This window comes from Mobula birostris, chromosome 4, assembly GCF_030028105.1.
Source record: "Mobula birostris isolate sMobBir1 chromosome 4, sMobBir1.hap1, whole genome shotgun sequence".
Classification (NCBI taxonomy): domain Eukaryota; kingdom Metazoa; phylum Chordata; class Chondrichthyes; order Myliobatiformes; family Myliobatidae; genus Mobula; species Mobula birostris.
In genome coordinates this window covers 63,219,162-63,240,732 of record NC_092373.1, presented here as the reverse complement: position 1 = coordinate 63,240,732, position 21,571 = coordinate 63,219,162, and the positions used below count along the sequence as shown (strand labels likewise).

At 39.9% G+C, this 21,571-nt stretch overlaps 2 protein-coding genes across 4 annotated transcripts in view; both read left to right on the top strand.

Annotated features, from left to right (window-relative positions):
• The window catches only part of gfm1 (G elongation factor, mitochondrial 1), a 66,838-nt gene extending 61,662 nt beyond the window's left edge, over window positions 1-5,176 (top strand). The window contains exon 18 of the mRNA XM_072255451.1: window positions 399-5,176. Coding sequence (XP_072111552.1) covers window positions 399-530 — 132 coding nt within the window. The 3' untranslated portion in view covers window positions 531-5,176. The remainder of the gene's footprint in view (window positions 1-398) is intronic.
• Window positions 5,177-9,186: 4,010 nt separating this feature from the next.
• mfsd1 (major facilitator superfamily domain containing 1) overlaps window positions 9,187-21,571 on the top strand; it is a 57,867-nt gene continuing 45,482 nt past the window's right edge. For all 3 annotated transcript variants that reach the window (XM_072255449.1, XM_072255448.1, XM_072255450.1), the window contains exons 1-3: window positions 9,187-9,377; window positions 18,497-18,549; window positions 20,466-20,578. In XM_072255449.1, coding sequence (XP_072111550.1) covers window positions 9,227-9,377; window positions 18,497-18,549; window positions 20,466-20,578 — 317 coding nt within the window. In that variant the 5' untranslated portion in view covers window positions 9,187-9,226. The remainder of the gene's footprint in view (window positions 9,378-18,496; window positions 18,550-20,465; window positions 20,579-21,571) is intronic.

Sequence of the window (21,571 nt, the reverse complement as noted above, 5' to 3'; positions counted from 1 at the left end):
ACATTATTTGTAGATTAAGTATAAATATTTTGGATTTGATTTTTGTCCTTTATATAATGAAAATTGGGCTGGCTGGTGGTGTACTGGCATCAGCACTGGACTTCGAGGCGAATGGTCCTGAGTTTGAATCAGGCCGAGTCTCTACCTGGGTAACAGCAATATCTGCGTGGAAGAATGGCCTGGCAACCTACTTCCGTAAACCCTATGAATAACTACACTATCCATATGTCACCATGAGTCGACAACAATTCAATGATACTCAACAATAACGTAATGAAAATTAATTGATCAAGTGTATTAAGTCTTTGAACATATTAGAACTAATTCAAGTTAATGACAAGATACTGTAAGGGGTACACCGAGCTTTGTTTTCAACTTTTTGAAAATATTTTTTGCAGGGTAAAGGTGAATACACTATGGACTACAGCAGATACCAGCCATGTCTGCCCAGTGTACAAGAAGAGTTGGTCAACAAGTACCTAGAAGCAACTGGTCAATTGCCAGCTAAAAAAGGAAAAGCCAAGAGCTAAATGTGTTGTAACTATCAGCTAATTTAGCAATTGCTACATTTCAAGAAGTGGCTGATTGTACTGTAATTTTCCGGATAACAAATCAACCTTTTTTTAAGGAAACTGATAACCAGGTTGTAGCGCATGGACAGTTATTTCTTCATGCTGCTACTTGCAATCCACTGTGGTTTAGAGCACTTTGAACTTATTTGAAAGGTTTTTCCTCAAAACCTTGTTTTCAGCATTTTTTCCATGAAGACAATCTTTATTGTTTCTGTTGTTTTTCCGTAGTATTTTATCGTCCATCAAAGTACAAAATCCTGTACTAAGGCTACATTTTTTCCAACTATGACCTGTTTAATTCTGATTACAATAGTGATTGACAGCTAAATTTTACTCCGATATGTATTTCAAAAATAAAACTTGGCTTATATTTTGTGATAATTTAAAAGGGTACTGCATTAATTTAAAGTATGAAACCACTGTTTTTTGGCGAGGAACAATAACTAGGTTTTGGTGCACTGTCATGTGTCAGTTACGAAATGTTCTGCTATTTATTGAGATTATTTACCACATTCTGTTTTAATCTTTCCTGTGAATGATTTTTCCATAAAGATTGCCTTTTTCAATATGCTGGCATATAAAGGTGGCATACTTGCATCTAAACATTAAGTTAAGCTTTCAAAAGTGGAGTAAAAGCAGAATATTCTGGAAATGCTGAGAAGGCTATGATATCAATGGCCCTCGCTGATTTGATCGTAGACAGGACTAGGTCAGTGCCCTTTCAGCATGTATCACAGGGATTTTCACAGTGAGCAAGTTGCAGCAATGACAGAATACAAAAAATGTTCTGGTCTAATATTAGGTGAAATGTATTTTATTTGGCCACTGATGATACCATTAACTAATTTGGCCATTATTATGTACAGGCTAATTAACAATGGATGTTATGTGTGTCTTCCAGTTGAATTGATGAGAATTTTATGGGGTTTTGTTTAAAGATGAAATTCCCACCATGGGAAAGTAGATCCATGTTCCATTGCATTTTTAGTTCTCGTCTCACTTTTAAAATCATCCAAATCCTTTTGAAATTACATACAAATCATTTTTTGATTGGGATCTTCAAAATATATTGTAAATCCATGGATTACAATTCTGAATTCTCCAAAACATGATTTAAAATGTTTTGAGGGAAGTAGAATTGGAAACATTAATTACGCCAGTCAATACTGAACTGCAAACTTTATAGAACTGGCTGTTGTGGTTTGGAAAATTGAAGGTCATGTTATTTTTAGTTTTGAACAATTTTCATTCCCATGGTGAGCATGAAATTTTACAACAGGCGACTTACTTTCATTTTATCTCCAAGCAATTTAGATGAGTGCATTAATCTCAAAATATTTGGTACTTTGGTGACGTCAGCAAAATGAGTTGTAGAGTGGAACACTGGACTGTTCAGCTCTCCAAGAAAACAAAACGATAGGCCATTGTAATTGTTAAGACCCCTGCGTGTATGTTTTACTACCACTTTTTGAAACAATGTAAAGTTGTACATTGTACAGCATCGTTCAAATTGGCAGTAGTTGAAGAAATGCCAATGCAGGTCTAGTTTGGCAGCAGTTAGTTATGGAAACGTTTCTAAGTTATTTCCACTTCAGAATAGCTTCTAGGATCCAATACGGATGTCAAAATATAAATAAAATTATAAATAGTAAATTATTGGTCATGGAAGATTTTACGATTCTGCCAATGAGAGCTTTCCTCAAAGAAATCATTTCCACTGACCATTCAATCATCTCCGTCTTGTGGTCAGGAATTTCAGAAAAACCATAAGACATAGAAGCAGAATTAAGCCATTTAGTCCATCAATTCTGCTCCACCATTCCATCATGACTGATTATTCCTCTCGACCCCATTTTTCTACCTGTCCCTGTAACTTTTGATGACCTTATTAATCAAGAACCTATCCAACTTTAAATATACACAATGACATGGCCTGTACAGCCACTTGTGGCAGCAACTTACACAGATTCACCACCTTCTGTCTAAAGAAATCCCTCTTTATCTCTGTTCTGAAGAGGTGTCCCTCTATTCTGAGACTGTGCCCTCTCATTCTCAATTCCCCCACTATAGGAAATATCCTCTTCATACCCACTCTAGGCCTTTCAATATTCGATAGGTTTCAATCAGATCCTCATTCTTTTAAACTCCAGTGAGTACAGACCCAGAGCCATCAAACACTCCTTAGACATTAACACTTTCATTCCTGGAATCATTCTCACGAATCTTCTCATGACTCTTCACAATACCAGCACACCTTTTCTTAGATAAGGGGCCCAAAGCCACTCACAGCACTCCCAAGTGTAGTGTGACCAATGCCATATAAAGCCTTCGCATTATATCCTTGCTTGTATATTTTAGACCTCTCAAAATGAATGCTAATAATGCAATTGCCTTCCTTACCATTGTCTCAGTCTGCAAGTTAATCTTTAGGAGTCCTTGTGCAGATGTGGCCAACATTTTGAATGTGTTGCATCAATATATACTTCTCCATATTTTGTGAGGGATGTGAAGACACTGGTGAGAGTTTCGAGAATAGTGACTAGACTCATTCAAGGCCTGCAAGTATGAGATATGAAGAAAGGTTGAAAGAATCAACTCTTTTTAGCCTAAGTAGCCGTAGAATGAGAAGAAACATGATAGAAGTATTCAAAATCATTAAGGGTATAAGTAAGGTGGATGCCAGTTGCTACCTCAAAATTAATCCATCAACAAGGGCACGAAGCCATAGGTGGAGAGTGGTTAAAGGGGGATTTTAGACTAACATTAGGAAGCATTTCTTTACACAGTGAGTTGTGGACACGTGGAACAAGCTACCCAGTTGTGTAGTTGAGAGTAGTACCTTAGGGACTTTGAAATCTAAACTCTATGGTTATTTCAACGTACTATGTGAATAAGAATTGGCAAGCTTTGTTAGGTCACAAAACTTTCAAAAGCTTGTAAAAAAAAACTTAATAATGTTCTGGTATTGTATTGCTCATCCTAGTGTAAAACAGTTAGGGCTATTAATTTCTGTTAGATTGTGTAATTCTATTTTGTGCCACCAGGAGGCCCTCTTTAGATTTTGTTGCAGCTTTTTTTCTTTGAAGCTTGGTAGAATTCCTTATTATAATATCAAAATAATCATGCAGTTTGCTCTTTCCTCTTTCATTTGTAAATTATGGAAGTTCTCATCTAGGCCTTGGAATTTTTGTTTCACTGTTCTCTTTCACCCTTGACTCCTCTCTTGACAAAAAAAACCTGTCTTTGTTTTTAATGATTCAGCCTCCACAGTTGGTAGAGTATTCAGAAGAGTTAAGAAATAGTTTCAGATTGAATTCTTAAGTGCTGTTTCAACGCTTTAGTTTACAAAATCCTCTAACTTAATAAATACCGCAAACACTCAACAGATAATGGCAGCACTTGTGGAAAGAGAAACAGAATATTTGAAGACCCTTGGTCAGAATTGGGGAAAAAGTTTAAGACAAAGTGGGGGAATATACCGGGAATATCTTTGTGGTGTGAGGCAAGTGTAACCATTGGTATGAGTTGTTGATAACATTTAGACAATGGATTAATGAGATGGGGCAATTAGAGACATAGAAAATAGACAAAATAAATAAAAGCAATGAAATGAGCAGTGTTAGAGAGTGAGAATATAAACAATGGAAAATTAAAGATTATAAATGTAAGATCGTTCAGCAGTTCAAGCTGTGTTAATAGATCGAGGAAAAACATTTGTCAGAAATATATTTGTGGTGAAATCAGATCGGTCTTGTTCTTATCGAAAGGCAAAGCAGGTTTGAAAGGGTCAAATTTCTTTACTCCTAACTCGAATGTTTTTTATTGTGAGAATAATCCACTACTAATTAGATGTTAATATAGATAGCAGTTATGTTGGCAGGAATATAGATTTCCTGAAATTTGCAACTTTTGGCACATTATGATAAATATGCCCATTCACTTCTTGAGGGAACACTCAGCAGTTCGTATCGAGGAGTCAGTGGTGGACAGGATGAGCAGTTTCAAGACCTGGGTGTCAACATCTCTGAAGATCTATCCTGGGCCCAACATATTGATGCAATTTTGAAGAAGGCACATCAGTGGCTATATTTCATTAGGACCTTGAGGAGATTTGGTATGTTACCAAAGAATTGAGCAAATTTCTGCAGATGTACTGTAGCAAGCATGCTCATTGATTGCATCGCCGTCTGGTGTGGAGCGGCCACTGCAGGGGTCAGAAAAGGCTGCAGAGGGTTGCAAAATCAGCCAGCTGCATCATAGCTACTAGTCTCCCAAGCATTGAGGACATCTCCAAAAGGCAATACCTCAAAAAGGTAGCATCCATTATTAAGGACCCTATCTATAATCAGATAGGAAGTAAAGGAGCCTGGAGACACATTCAACGTTTTAGGAACAGCTTTTTCCCCCTCTGCCATCAGATTTCTGAACAGACAATGAACTAACCAACAAGCACTGCCTCTCTATTTTTGCATTACTTATTTAATTTTAAAATATATATATATCTTGTATACATTCTTGTAATGTACGGTCGTTTTTAATGTATTACACTGTACTGCTGCTGCAAAACAACAGATTTCATGAAATATATCAGTGATATTAATCTTCATCTCATTCTGCCATTTCTTTTCAGCCTGATGGATGCATAATTGGAATCAGATTTTGTTGGTGTTTAGAGTCATACTGTAATACAGCAGAGGAACAGGCCTTACAGCCAGTGAACCCCTACCAACCATCAACTATACACTTAAACTCACTCAAAGTCAAAGTAAAATTTATTATCATAGTATGTCTTTATCATATACTATACCTTGTGATTCATTTCCTCACAGCTATTTACAGGAAAATAAATAAAATAGAATTGATGAAATCCCATACATAGATGAAGACTGACTAACAATGTGCCAAGGAAGACAAGTTGTCCAAATAGAATAATAATAATAATAATAATGAGTACTTGTGTTGGAAAAAGTCCTTGAAAGTGAGTCTGTAGGTTGAGTTGTGAGTGAAGTTATCCATGCCAGTTCAGCAGCCTGATGGTTGTAGTGTAATAACTTTCTGAACCTGGTGGTGTGGGACCTAAGGCTTCAGCCCGTCCTGCTTGATGGTGGTAGCGAGAAAAGAGCATGGAGTGTATTGTGGAGGTCTTTGACGATGAATGTTCCTTTCTTGTTGCAGCATTCTGTGTAATAATGCTCAATGGTAGGAAGGGCTGTGCCTGTAATGAACTGTGCTCTATCACCACCTTCTAAAGGCATTTTTTGTTCCTGGGCATTAGGGCCATTACCATGATGCAACCAGTTATGACACTGTCCATTGTGCATTAATAGAGGTTTATCAAAGTTTTAGATGACATGCTGAACCTCCATAAACTTCCAAGAAAGAAGAGATACTTTTGCTTTAATCCCAGTTTTATTTTAGCCCCATTGAGTAGCTTGGAACTTTCCCTCAGGTGGCTGGTGCCAACAATGCAGAAAAGAAAATGTTTGCTAATTCTTACCCCTGTGGTTACTGCCCCTTCCAGAATGCTTATATTGTTGTGTTTGTTATTCCAGATTCAAGATTGTTTAATGTCATTTCCTGAACGCAAGTGCAAAGGAGAACAAAATAATTGTTAGTCTGAATCCTATGCAGTACAAAAACACAAAAGATAACACTACAATAATAAAACACAATAACTATAAGTGCATAAGTTAGCTAGATTGATTGTATGTCCATAAAGTAGCACTGTGCTACCTGTAAGGTGACTAACAGGAAATAAAACCATGGTGTAGTTAGTGGACAGAAGTGCTAATCAGCCTTGCAGCTCGGAGAAAGTTCCTGTTTTGAGTCTTTTGGTCCTGCCGTGGATGCTACGTAGCATCTTCCTTGATGAGAGTGGGATAAGCGGGGTGGGTGGGATTCTCAAAGATGTTACAGGTTCTTTCTGTGTGTATGTCCATAATGGTGGGTAGGCTGGTGCCGGTGATGCATTGGGCAGTTTGAAATTTCCAGGGCTGGAATGACCGTGTATTTCACAAGCTTAGAAAAAATATTAGTGTGTTGTTTGCTTCACTGTCCCAACACACTCCTGCAAGTGTCACAATGCTTCCAACATAGCATGCCCACAACTTTATAACCTGAACCCATGTCTTTGGAATGTGGGAGGAAACCAAAGCACCCAGAGGATTTCCATACATTCAGAGGGAGAACAGACAAAATCCTTGCGTTCAGTGAAGGGGAATTGAACCCCAATCTTAAAGCTGGGATTATGAAGTGTTACACTAACTGTTAATGTGCCTACTTACTCTGCCACACCTTTTTATGCAATGCCATTAATCCTAAAAGGTTCGGGAAAATTGTTTCTGATGTTTCAGGTCACATTTGACAAAATGACATTTTCATTCTGATTCTGAACCTGCAGTATCCTCTAAATGTTCTGTTGTTCTCCATTTGATGAATGTCCAAGAGAAAAGAAATTTAGGTGCTTGAAACTTTTCAAAGTTTGAAGTAAGTTTATTATCAAAGTCGATTTTTGTCACCATATACTACCCTGAGATTCATGTTCTTGCAGGCATTCACAGTAAATATAAAGAAACATCAATTAAAAACTGCACACAAGATGGGCAAACAACCAATACACACAACAAACTGCAAATACAGAAAGGAAACAAAAAAATAATAAATAAGCAAAAGGTATTAAGAACATCGGATGAAAGGTGCATAGGTTGTAGAATCAGAAAATGCCAGAAATACTCAGCAAATGTAGAGAAAGAGAAAAAAAAGTCCATGACATTTTATCAAAATTTGGGAAAAACTAGAAATCAAATATTTGAAGTTGTAAATGATATGGGTCTGGAATACAGGACAGAACAAATGGAATATATTTTCAAATGGAGACAGAAATTACATGAGATTGAAGGCTTTTTAATCACAGCTAACGTATCTGAAAGAGATGGAAATTTAAGGAATGAATGAGGAAGAAAAAATAATGCTAGAACGAGGATACAAACATCGGATGCTACGCGTCTGGAATAAAAGAGAATGTTGGAAACAATTCAGCAGGTTAGGCAAAAGATGGAGAGAGAAAATTGTGATTCTACAGCTTGATACCCATTCGTCAAAACAGGCCACTTATAAGATGATGTATCTTCATCTATTGTAATGCTTTGTGAGAATAATTTGAGGATCAAAATTTCAACATTGATTTAAAAATAATCGCATCTCAGGATCGATCCTGTGGACGATACAGAAGCATTCTGCAATTCACTTCCCAGGCTGAAGAAAATTAAAATCTGTCGAAGGAATTCAGATCTGGCAGCATCTATGGAGGCAGAGGTATAGTTGACACTTCAGGACTCTGCATTCAAAATATTGTCTATCCCTATGCCTTAACTAATGCTGCCTGAATGGTCGAGGGCCTTCAGCAATTTGTTTCTCGCTGCAAGTTCCAGCATCTGCATCTCCTTTAGTCACTATTATTTGGTTCTTCATTATAGAAAAGACCAGATTGAGTGCATTCAACGCAGCACATTAAATTGGCAGAGAAACAAATGATTTTTTTATTTCAAAATATACTTAATTCAAAAATAAAATTTTGTACAGTAAACGATTCAATGACTACCAATACTTTACAGATGTTTCCATTACGGGCTTTACACTTCCACACTTTTAGCCACCTACTTGGCAAATAAATTGCTGTTTAACGTTGAGGGAGTATTTGAGTCTCTCTTGACATTAAAATGTGGTTAAATTTCCAGCATTATACCTGCTGTCATTGCAAGTAAAAGTTGCTACGAGTGTCGGGTGAAAATGTCAGATTCTTGGCGGGAACAGTGTGTTTGGCAGATGTCCTTCCGTAAACTACACAGCATTTGCAAAATGCCATATCAAAATCTGAAAAACAAACATCATTATTGTTTACGATATTTTAAATATGTGAATGAAGAGACATTTTCCTTCAAGTGGACCAGTCAACACCATAAAAATTGACTTAACTGTTTCTTCTCCATTTCTGAGAACCAATCACACTTTCACGTTCCTTTCCTGCTGGCGCGGTTACGTTCTGAGACGATCAATTCTACTTCTGTCATTGTCATTTTAGTATTTCTTTTTACAGTATTGCAAATTGCATTTCTTCAGATTTAACTGCAATCTTTGAACCATCCTGCTGTTTTGCACTACGTTACTTTCTGTGACCAAGCAATTTCATTGCACCCTAGTGTATATGGCAATAAATAAATCGACTCGTGAATATTGGATGAACGGGACCATGAATGTGATGAGCCAGGATAAGAACGGCACAGTTTCGACCCGACTGTGAAAATGATGACAAAGGAAAGTTAATTTAAAGCAGTCGTAGTGCGATCATTCGAGTCGAGTAAGATGTCCTCTGAAGGGGTTGTTTATGAGGTGTGCCCAAGTCAATTTTAATTGTCATTTAACCATACATGAATACAGCCAAACGAAACTGCGTTACTCCGGACACATGTAAAATACAGAAAAACAAAGTTCCTCAGGTGAGAGAGACGCCGATCCGACTTCCGCGTATGGAAGAGGCAAGCGCTCCTTACGCTGGCTGACCCTGAGGTCATCAGAAGCGGAAGTTGCTGACTGGTCTCCAGGAAGTGTGACCTGGATCACGTGGGCGGGCGGGCAGGCAGGCAGAGCTGGGCGCAATGGCAGGAGCGGAGGAGGCGGAATCACTGCTGGGCTGCCAGGACGACAAACCGGTTTCATGTTGCGGTAGGGTCGCCTCGGCCCTGTGCGACCCCCAGCGAGGGCTACACCGGTTCGTGGTGCTCGCTCTTATGTGTTTTTTGGGCTTCGGTAAGTTTTCAGTCAGCTGACTTTGGACCTTGTGCCGCTGACCCGTCCTGGGGCATCTACTGCCGGAAGATTCCGGAACGGGCCGGTGGGATCCCGCATACAACGTTCCTCTCCCCCCGTCTCCGAACCCGACCGACCTGCGGATTCCACATTTCCACCGCCCCGGGCAACTTCGTGGGATCCCGTTACACTCCCAGGGCCGGCCCGCGGAGCAAATTGTACAGAGGGATTTTTGCCGAGTTGAGTTCTGTTGGTGTTTCGACCCTGCTCCTTCATTGTTTTGTATTGCTTCATGTATGTTTTTGGTGCTGATAATGTCTAATTGAGTTTGCTTGTGAATGTAGACCTTGTTCATATTATTAAAGGTTCCTTTTGCCTTCAGGGCGGGCTATTGTTCCAGGGCGAAGTTGTTAGGTTGCGCAACTGTCACGCATACGTTTGCTGTGGTAAATGGGAACATTTGGTTAAAAAATGCCCTTCGAATGTGTTTTCTTTTTCATTTTATTTGTAGACTGCAGAAAGAGTTACATTTTTTCCTTGTACTTTGAATAAATATGGTAGGTCATTTGGCTCATCAGGTCTTTACCTGCTGTCAGAGCAGTATGCTCTTTATCGATTACAGATCAGCATTTAACACCATCATCCCCTCAAAAGTGATCAATAAACTCCCAAGACCTGGGCCTCAGTTTCCCTTATGCAGTTAGATAACGGATTTCCTCACCTGCAGACCCCAGTCAGTCCTGATTTGCAAAAGCATTTCCACAATCTTCGTCAACACAGGAGCACCGTCAACGATGTGTACTTCGCCCCAGGCTGTAATTGCTTTACACCAATGACTATCGCTAATTCCAGCTCCAACACCATACAGAACTTTGTTGATAACACCACTGTTGTGGGCTGTATCAAATGGGGGATTGAAAATTAGGTTTTGTGCTGTAAGAGCAACAACCTCTCACTCAATGTCAGTAAGACCAAGGAGCTGATTGTAGACTTCAGGAGAGAGATCTATGAGCCAGTACTCATCGGGTATCAGATGTGGAGAGCAACAGTAACTTTAAATTCCTGACTGTCTCTGTCTCAGAAGACCTGTTCTGGACCCATCATGTAAATGTAATTGAGAAAAAAAGCATGACAGTGCCTGTATTTCCTCAGGAGTCTGTGGCGATTTGGTATGTCATCAAAAACCTTGGCAAACTTCTATAGATGTGTGGTGGAAAGTGTGCTGACTGGCTGCATTACGGCCTGGTATGGGAACACCCAATGCCTTGAAGCAGAAAGTCCTTCAAAAGGTGGATTTGGCCCAGTATATCACGGTTTTACCCTCCTAATCATTGAGCACATCTACGTGAAACAGTCCCATAGGAAAGTAGCATCCATCATCAAAAATCTTCACCACCCAAGCCATGCTCTTTTCTCACTGCTGCCATCAGGTAGAAGTTGCAGGTGCCTCAGAACTCACACCACCAAGTTCAACAACAGTTACTACCCCTCAATCATCAGGCTCTTGAACGAAAGAGGATAACTGCAATAATTAAGGGCTACGTTATCTTGTTTCATTTTTGTTATATATTGCTATTTATATCTGTGTTTTCACTGTTTGTCCATTGATCCTGTTTACAGTTACTGTTCTATAGATTTGCTAAGTATGCCACAGAAAAAGAATTTTAGAGTTGTATATAGTAAGATGTATGTACTCTGATTATAAATTTTACTTTGGCTTTGACTGGTAAACTCCAGACAGGCAGAATTAAACCTCTACATTGACCTCATGTCACTGGAGCAGTGGGAGAATCTGACTGAATCTGACTTTTGGAATTGAAATATACAGCAATATGCTGGGGTGGCAGAACAGTCCCAAGTGCAAAACTCAGTCCTTTGGCAATAACAGTATGGATTGTGCCTTTGCATGTGGAAACTAGGCTATTTTGATTGACCTTTAGTTGTCTGAAAATTACAAATCAACACACATTTTGTTTTGCTGAGATATAATTTATGAATAGAAAGAATCTTGTGAAGCTTTTTTGCTGGCTATGAATGCACTAAAGAGGTAGCCTACGGCAGATGATTTAGTATTATGGAATTATAAATCCAGCGTTGCCGTTTGTCACTGACGTCAGCATTTTCCTGGGCAAAATATTAACACAGAAAACCTATAGCACAATACAGGTTGTATAAAGCTTACCCCTGACATCTCCTCTGTACCTACTTCCAAGCACCTTAAAACTGTGTCCTCTTGTTTTAGCCATTTCAGCCCTGGGGAAAAGCCTCTGACGATCCACACGATCAATGCCTCTCATCATCTTATACACCTCTATCAGGTCACCTCTCATCCTACGGCGCACCAAGGAGAAAAGGCCAAGTTCACTCAACCTATTCTCATAAGGCATACTCCCCAATCCAGGCAACATCCTTGTAAATCTCCTCTGCACCCTTTCTATAGTTTCCACATCCTTCCTGTAGTGAGGTGACCAGAACTGAGCACAGTACTCCAAGTGGGGTCTGACCAGGGTCCTATATAGCTGTAACATTACCTATTGGCTCTTGAACTCAATCCCACAGTTGATGAAGGCCAATGCACCGTATGCCTTTTTAACCACAAAGTCAACCTGCGCAGCACCTCTAAGTGTCCTATGGACTCGGACACCAAGATCCCTCTGATCCTCCACATTGTCAAGAGTCTTAGAATTAATACCATATTCTGCGATCGTATTTGACCTACCAGATTGAACCACCTCACACTTATCTGGGTTGAACTCCATCTGCCACTTCTCAGCCCAGTTTTGCATCCTGTCGATGTCCTGCTGTAACCGCTGACAGCCCTCCACACTATCCACAACACCATCAACCTTTGTGTCATCAGCAAACTTACTCACCCATCCTTCCACTTCCTCATTCAGGTTATTTAGAAAAATGATGAAGAGTCCCAGAACAGATGCCTGAGGCACACTACTGGTCACCAGCCTCCATGCAGGATATGACCAGTCTACAACTACTCTTTGCCTTCTATGGGCAACCATTTCTGGATCCACAAAGCAATGGATCCCATGCCTCCTTACTTTCTCAATAAGCCTTGCATGGGGTACTTTATCAAATGCCTTGCTGAAATCCATATACACTACATCTACTGCTCTACCTTCATCATGTGTTTAATTATATCCTCAAAAAAATCCATCAGGCTCATAAAGCACGACCTGCCTTTGACAAAGCCATGCTGACTATTCCTAATCATATACCTCTCCAAATGTTCATAAATCCTGCCTCTTAGGATCTTTTCCATCAACTTACCAACCACCGAGGTAAGACTCACTGGTCTATAATTTCCTGGACTGTCTCTACTCCCTTTCTTGAATAAGGGAACAACATTTGCAACTCTCCAATCCTCCGGAACCTCTCCTGTCCCCATTGATGATGCAAAGATCATTGCCAGAGGCTCAGCAATTTCTTCCCTCACCTCCCACAGTAGCCTGGGGTACATCTCGTCCAGTCCCGGTTACTTAACCAACTTGATGCTTTACAAAAGCTCCAGCACATCCTCTTTCTCAATGTCTGTATGTCAAGCTTTTCAGTCCACTGTAAGTTATCCCCACAAGGTTCTTTTCCGCAGTGAATACTGAAGCCAAGTATTCATTAAGTACCTCTGCTGCCTCCTCCAGTTCCATACACACTTTTCCACTGCCACACTTGATTGGTCCTAATTTCTCATGTCTTATCCTCTTGCTTTTCACATACATGTAGAATGCTCTGGGGTTTTTCTTAATCCTGCTTGCCAAGGCCTTCTCATGGCCCCTTCTGGCTCTTCTAATTTCATTCTTAAGCTCCTTCCTGCTAGCCTTATAATTTTCTAGATCTCTATCATTACCTAGTTTTTTGAAGCTTTTGTAAGCTTTTATTTTCTTCTTGACTAGATTTTCAATTGCCTTTATACACTGCGGTTCCTGTACCCTGTCATCCTTTCCCTGTCTCATTGGAACGTACCTATGTAGAATGCCACGCAAATATCCCCTCAACATTTCTGCTGTGCATTTCCCTGAAAACATCTGTTCCCAATTTATACTTCCAAGTTCCTGCCTGATAGCTTCATATTTCCCCTTCATCCAATTAAACTCTTTCCAAACTTGTCTGTTCCTATCCCGCTCCAATGCTATGGTAAAGGAGATAGAATTGAGATCACTATCTCCAAAACGCTGTCCCACTGAGCGACCTGACCAGGTTCATTTCCCAATACCAGATCAAGTACAGCCTCTCCGCTTGTCGGCTTATCTACATGCTATTTCAGTAAACCTTCCAGAACACACCTAACAAACTCCACCCCATCTAAACCCCTCTCTAGGGAGATGCCAATCAATATTGGGGAAATTAAAATCCCCCATCACGACAAACCTGTTATTACTGCACCGTTCTGGAATATGTCTCCCTATCTGCTCTTTGATGTCCCTGTCACTATTGGGTGGTCTATAAAAAAAAAACACCCAGGAGAGTTATTGACCCCTTCCTGTTTCTAACTTCCACCCACAGAGACTCAGTAGACAATCCCTCCATGACTTCCTGTTTTTCTAGAGCTGTGACACTATCTCTGATCAGCAGTGCCACGCCCCCACCTCTTTTGCCTCCTTCCCTGTCCTTTCAGAAACATCTAAAGCCTGGCCCTCTAAGTAACCATTTCTCCCCCTGAGCCATCCAAGTGTCTATAATGGCCACAGCATCATAGCTCCAAGTACTGATCCACGCTCTTAAGCTCATCTGCTTTGTTCATGATGCTTCTTGCATTAAAATTGATACAAATCAAACCATAGGACTAAGCATATCCCTTCTCTATCACTTGCCTACCTTCCCTCTCATACTTTCTACAAGTTTTCTCTATTTGTGAACCAACCACCCTTTCCTCTGTCTCTTCAGTTCTGTTCCCACGGCCCAGTAATTCTAGTTTAAACTCTCCCCAATAGCCTTTGCAAACCTCCCTGACAGGATATTGGTTCCCTTCAGATTCAAGTGCAACCCTGTCCTTTTTGTACAGGTCACGCCTGTCCAAAAGAGGTCCCAATGATCTAGAAATCTGAATGCCTGCTACCTGCTCCAATCCCTCAGCCACATTTATCCTCCACATCACTCTATTCCTATACTCACTGTCGTGTGACACAGGCAGTAATCCTGAGATTTCTACCTTTGTGGTCCTGCTTCTCGACTTCCTTCCTATCTCCCTGTAGTCTGTTTTCAGGACCTCCTCCCTTTTCTACTTGTGTTGCCGGTACCAATGTGTACCACGACCTCTGGCTGTTCGCCTTCCCACTTCAGGATATCATGGACACAATCAGAAACATCCTGAACCCTGGCACCTGGGAGACAAACGACCATCCTGTTTCTTTCCTGTGTCCACTGAATCGCCTGTTTGCCCCCCCCCCCCCGGCTATAGAGTCCCCTAACATTGCTGCTATCCTCTTCCTTTCCCTACCCTTCTGAGCTACAGGGCCAGACTCTGTGACAGAGGTGTGGCCACGGTTGCTTCCCCTCAGGTCGGTTCTCTCCCCCCCCACCGCAACCCCCAACAGTAATCAAACAGGAGTACTTTTGTTAAGGGGGACACCCATTGGGGTACTCTCTAGTATCTGACTCTTCTCTCTCCTGACTGTTACCCATTTATCTGTCTCCCTAGGACCCTGTTTGACTACTTACCTATAGCTCCCTTCTATCACCTCCTCACTTTCCCTGACCAGACAAATGTCATTGAGCTGTATCTCCAATTCCCTAGCCCCGTTGAACTCCTCCTACTCGGTCGCCCGCTCTTTAAAGCTGTCTCCTTTTTAAATCCTTCCTACTGTTCTAACTCACTGATGTCCATGCGCTTGCCCATTCATGCTTCGATCAAACCGCTGAAGAAAAATCTCTCTCCATTTAAATCCTCCCCACCGGTCTAACTCACTGATGTCCATATATAGCCCTGAGAATTTTTTCTTGCAGGCATATACATAAATCCAAGAAACACGCAACAGAACAGCCAACAAAAGACAACCAAGTACAAAAGAAAATAATGAGTAAATATTTCAGGACTACATGATGAAGAGTCCTTGAAAGTGATTCCATATGTCGTGGAAACTATTCAGAGATGGGGCGAGTGAAGTTATTGGCACTGGTTCAAGAGCCTGATGGTTGAGAGTCACAACTGTTGCTGAACATGGGGTGTGGGTCCTGATGCTAGCAGCGAGAAGAGAGCGTGGCCTGAATGGTAAGGGTCTTTAATGATGGATTCTGCTTCCCAGTGACAGGACTTCATGTAGATGTGCTTGGAGGGAGCTTTACCCATGATGGACTGGGCTGTATCCTGTACTTTTTTTTAAGATTTTCTGTTCAATAGCATTGGTGTTTCCATACCAAGCATGATGCAGCCAGTCAGTATACTATACCACACATCTATAGAAACTTGTGAAAATTTTAGCTGTCATGTTGAACCTTTGCAAACTTCGAAGGAAGTAGAGGTGCTGCAGAGCTCTCTTTGTAATTGCATTTGCATGCTGGGCCCAGGAGAGGTCCTCCGAAATGATAATACCAAGGAATTTAAAGTTACTAACCTCTGATTTCTCAATGAGGATTGGCTCATGGACCTCTGCTTTCCTCCATCTGAAGTCAATGACACTGGACAACAAAGATTATGCTTCCCGAGTACTTTTGGGTGTATTTTAAAGTAATTGTATTTTCAGGAGTACTTGTCTGGCCAATATTGCAACAGCCATGATGCTTTCTGTTGTATTTGTGAAGAGTATACACTTAAATCTGATAGACAGAGCATGACTCCACTTATTAAGAAAGCCTATGAGCTCTACTCTGGGTGTAAAACTGGGAACAAAGAAAAGGCCTGGGACCCTCACATTTGTTGTACAACATAGGCTGTTGATCATGGTTCTTGGCTCAGATGTACTCGGGAGTCAGTGCCGTTCGCTGTCCCAATGATATGGTGAGAGCAGAAGGATCATGTGACAGAATGCTACTTCTTTCTGACCAGTGTGCCTGGTTTCTCTGCTAAAACCAAGAAATCCATTGAAAGCCCTAATCTCACTTCAACGTTGAGACCTGTGCCACATGATAATAGTCTTACAATACTGAAACTGCCAGAGATGTGTCTAGAGGAGGATGCCATGATGCACGAGGCAGGACTGGAAAACTATACTGATACAGATTTTGAACCCTTTACGTTGAGTGAGCCTCATCTGATAACTCAATTTGAGTTAATTGACCTGGTCTTGGGTTTGTCAAAGGCAAAAGCAGAGTTACTGGGTTTAAGATTGCAAGGATGAAATCTGCTACCACCAGACACAATTTCCGTGAGGGGTTCTGATATCTGAGACACAGATGTTTCACAGTATAACTGATGCCAAGATTAAGAAAGGCATTTTTGTTGGTCCTCAAACCAAACAGGCCATCAATGATGAGCAATTTGAAGAACTTCTAGTGGGACTGGAGAAAATTGCATGGAAAGCATTCAAAGATGTCATTGAATATTTTCTTAGCAACAACAGAGCACCGAACTACATGCAGCTGGTTGACAATATCTTTCAAGCATAGAAAACCATGAAGTGCAACACGTAACTAAAGATTCAATTTCTGCATTCCCATTCAGACTTCTACCCTGAAAATCTTGGCGCTGCCAGTGAATAAGCAAGGTGAAATGTTTCACCGGGACATTGCGGTAATGGAGAAATGGTATCAGGGCAACTGGAACCCATCAATGCTGGCTGTTCATTGTTGGAAACTGAAGTAAGAAGCCGCAGACAATAAGTACAAATGAAAATCGTCAACAAAATATTTTAGCTTAGTTGAACTATTACGAAGCATCAGCACTGTTACGCAATTAAACATGTTATATTCAAAAGAAGTTTAATTTCTCGTTTCTCCCAATTCCCACATGATACAAGTAGTTTGAAATTATACTTGTGTGTTCAGTTTCAAATAGTCTAGCATAACCACAAAATATTTCTGAGGAAGCAACAGTTTCAGAAAAACTTTGCTGTCCAGTGTAACCAGTTCCTTGTTCATGCTGACATTGAGTAAGAGGTTGCTGTTCTGGCACCAGTCAGCCAGATTTTCAGTCTCCCTCATATATGCTGATTCATCGCCATCCTTAATTTGGACAACGACGGTGTTGTCTTTATCAAACTTGAATATGGCATTGGAGCTGTTCTTAGCCTCCCATTCAGAAGTATAAAGTGAGTAGAGCAAGCTGCTAAGCAGACAGCACCTGTGCTGATGGAGATTGTGGAGGAGATGTTGTCAATTGGAACTGACTGGGATCTACAAGCAAGGAAATGGAGAATCTAATTGCACACACTGGTATTGAGGTCAAGGTCCTCAAGCTTACTGATCAGTTTTGTGGAGATGATGGAACTGAATGCTGAGCTGTAGTCAATAAAGAACATCCAGATGTATGCATCTTTGCTGTCCTGATGTTCCAGGGTTGAGTGAACAGCCAATGAAATAGTATCTTCTCTGGACCTATTGTGCTGGTAGGCAAATTGAAGTCACTTCTCAGGCAGAAGTTGATAATGTTTCATCACCAGCCTCTCAAAACACTTCATCACAGTGGATGTAAGTGCTACTGGACAATAGTCATTGAGGCAAGTTACCATGTTCTTGGGCACTGGTACGATTTGAAGCCTGCGAGAGGTTAAAGATATTGGTGAATGCTTCGGAGATTTGATCAGCACAGATCTTTGGTACTTGTCCAGTTACCCCATCTGGACTGGATGCTTTCCATGATGAGTTCACTCTCCTGAAGGATGCTTTCACGTTACCCTCAGATACCGAAATCATAGGGTCATTGAGGTGTAATGGGTGTAATTGGCATCAACATACAAATGAAAGTGCAGGCAATTATTAATATCAGGAAGATGTACAGAATTAGATTTATTGTCATTGACTTGGATGGTGTGAAATTTGTTATGCACCAGTACCAGACAGTGGCATAAAATTGCTATAAACTACAAAAATAATGCAAAAAAAAAAAGAATAATGAGGTGGTGTTCATGGGCCATTCAGAAATCTGATGGCAGAGGGGAGGAAGCTGTTTCTGAATCATCTGTATCTTCAGGTTCCTTAACCTGTGCTTCAGCTTTTCTTTTTCTCTTTTACAGGTAGCTATTTCTGTTATGATAACCCTGCTGCTCTACAAACCCAAGTTATGAACGTAAGTGTAAAAAAAACTGCATCATTAATATTGAAGGACTGACTGATTTTAGAGAAATATATTCATTTGCTTGTTTCAGATACTTTTGTGTGATTTCTGTAATACTTTTAATTTTGTGAAACTTTGCTATATTGAATGCTTAAGATGCCCGGGCAATTAACAGTTGTGTTATCTACAATTGCAGACCGTGTGTGTGTTTGGACCTGAGTCCTGTAACACTCATAATCAGAGATGTGGGTAAATTTGTAACAAGCTGAAACCTTTTACAATCATCGCACTCCAATTCTGTGCAAATAACAGGGATTAGTGCAAATGAAATAGTTCAGATCTTGTCTAAGTGCAGAAGTGGTTAAGTTATCTGTATTTGTCACTGAGGAAGTGTACTTTCTCTTACAAATGTAAAGCAATTCAACTGAAATGTCTGCATGAAATATGATCAAGTGTTTGCTCTGCTGTTCAGTAAGAATTTGACTGATCTTTTAGCTTGGTGTTGTTCTCCCACACAAATGTCATATCTCTTGATTTTCTTAATAGCTAAATACTGATCTTCACAGTCCTGTTGAGTTAAAAAGGGGGGAGTTTGGGACAATTTTGCAACTGCTAGCAGATTGAAAGATTTTTTTGTTTAATCCTTTGAAGTGCAACAAGCATTTTTGTCCATTAAATGAATTCTTCACCTTTGAGCTTTCAGTAATTGTATACGCAGCCTTTCAGGAGGATCTATATCTTAAAAATAGTCTGTTTAAAATTTAAACTTCATCTCCAGTTTGCCAAGGAACAGCTTACTATACACAGGCATGGTTAGTAAATTGTCCAATATTTGACCAAATGTAGTGCTAAGTGTGCTATAGAGTTGAATCCAACTGTATCTCTGGAAATTTAGTCTATATATATATTTGAGTGGGGATGCATTTCTAGGCACTGTCATTTTCCGTTATTTAACTCATGAAGTAGGTAACCTTAATGTGCTTATTTTTGAGATCAATATTTTCAACTGAACAAACATAACATTGGCATGTAATTTTTTAAAAATACTACTGGTATATTTCCTTGCTTTTTTGTTTTAATGTATTTGAATATGAAACTACATTCCTGTAGTAAATATTTTTCTTAAACTTGTTGAGTTATTTGTACTTAAAGGTTTCTGTAAGTTATCCAAGCTGTATTTCTGTGGTTAAAATCACTTAGCTGTGCAATACTGAATTGAAATGAGTTGTATCGCAAACTTCAAATTGAATATCACGGGGGTAAAAACCACTGTGGTTAACTCATGGTTTCGGTGTATTTCAAACAAAACTGAACTACAGTGAATTGTGATTTAAAATTATTTTTGTATCCCTTTTCGCAAATTCACAAGACCACATTTAGTATCTAATTTGATTGTCATTATATTTCATCTTGATGATGCAGGGGACCAACATTTTATTTCAAATTATTTTGTTATTATTTTATAATTTCAAATTCTCACTCAAGAAATTGGAATTTATCACATAATTTGAATTAAGTAATTAAAAATATTGATAATAAAGAAAACTCTGCTCTTACATTTGCTTTCTTATTTATGAATCCTTAATTCTTTCATGTGAAGCATGATTTCATTGTTGTCCTCTAGCTCACAATTATACATCTGAATGATCATTGAAAATTATCTAAAAATTCAGCAGAAGAGGCTGTATACGTGGAGATGTAACTGTTGGGTTTCTGCCAATGACCTATAAATTTTCTCTAATTTTTTGTTTACTGTTTTTACTTATGATTTCCAGCATTTCGAATGTTTCATTTAATATATTAAGTAGTTGTGCATTATTACTTCATTCAATGACATCAAAATTAAATAATGCTATGCCCTTCTGTAAGATTTCAGAATTATCAACAGAATTTGAAAATCCGCTTATGAAAATATTTTTATCTTGCAGGATATGCATGTTAACACTTTTAAATTCATGGAGCTGTATGCCTGGTATTCGTGGCCCAATGTTATCCTTTGCTTTCTTGGAGGGTTTTTACTGGACAGAGTATTTGGAATGCGGTGAGACCAAAAGTAAAGATTGATTTTTTCTTGTAAATTAGGACTGAAAATAGCAGTTTTTAAACACAGGTAGAGTTATGATCTGAAAAACCATAAGATATAGGGGCTCAATTAGGACATTTGCCCCATCAAGTCTGCTCAGTTATTCCATCATGGCTGATTTATTATCCCTCTCAATCACATTCTCCTGCCTTCTCCACATAACCTTCCATATACTTACTCGAGAATCTGTCAACCTTCACTTTAAATATACCCAGTGACTTGCCTCCACAGCAGCCTCTAGCAATGAATTCTGCAGATTCACCACCCTTTAGCTAAAGAACCTCCTCCTCATCTCTGTTCTGAAGGGATGTCCCTCTATTCTGAGGCTGAGCCCTCTGGTCCTCGACTCCTACACTACAGAAAATATCCTCTCCACGCCCGCTGTATCTAAGCTTTTCAATATTCAATAGGTTTCAGTGAGATACCCTCTCATTCTTAACTCCAGCGAGTACATGCTTAGAGCCATCAAATTCTCTTCACGCATTACTGGAATTCTTCTTGTGGACCCTCTCCAGTGCCAGCATGTCTTTTTGTAGATTAGGAGGCCCACAACTGCTCACAATTTTTTAGGTGCGGTCTGACAAATGCCTTCTAAAGTTTCAGGATTGTATCCTTGCTTTTATATTCTAGTCCATTTGAAATGAATGCTAACGTTGCATTTGCATTCCTTACCACCAACTCAGCCTACAAATAATCTTTATGGAATCTTGCACATTGACTCTCAAGACCCTTTGCACCGCTTATTTTTGAATTGGCTCCCCATTTAGAAAATAGTCTGCCTTTATTCCTTCTACCAAAGTGCACAACCGTACACCTTCTGACACTGTATTCCAGCTGCCGCTTCTTTGCCGATTCTCCCAATCTGTCGAAGTCTCGCAGACTTCTTGCTTCCACGACGCTACTTGCCCCTCCGCCTATCTTCATATCGTCTGCAACCTTAGCCAAAAAGCC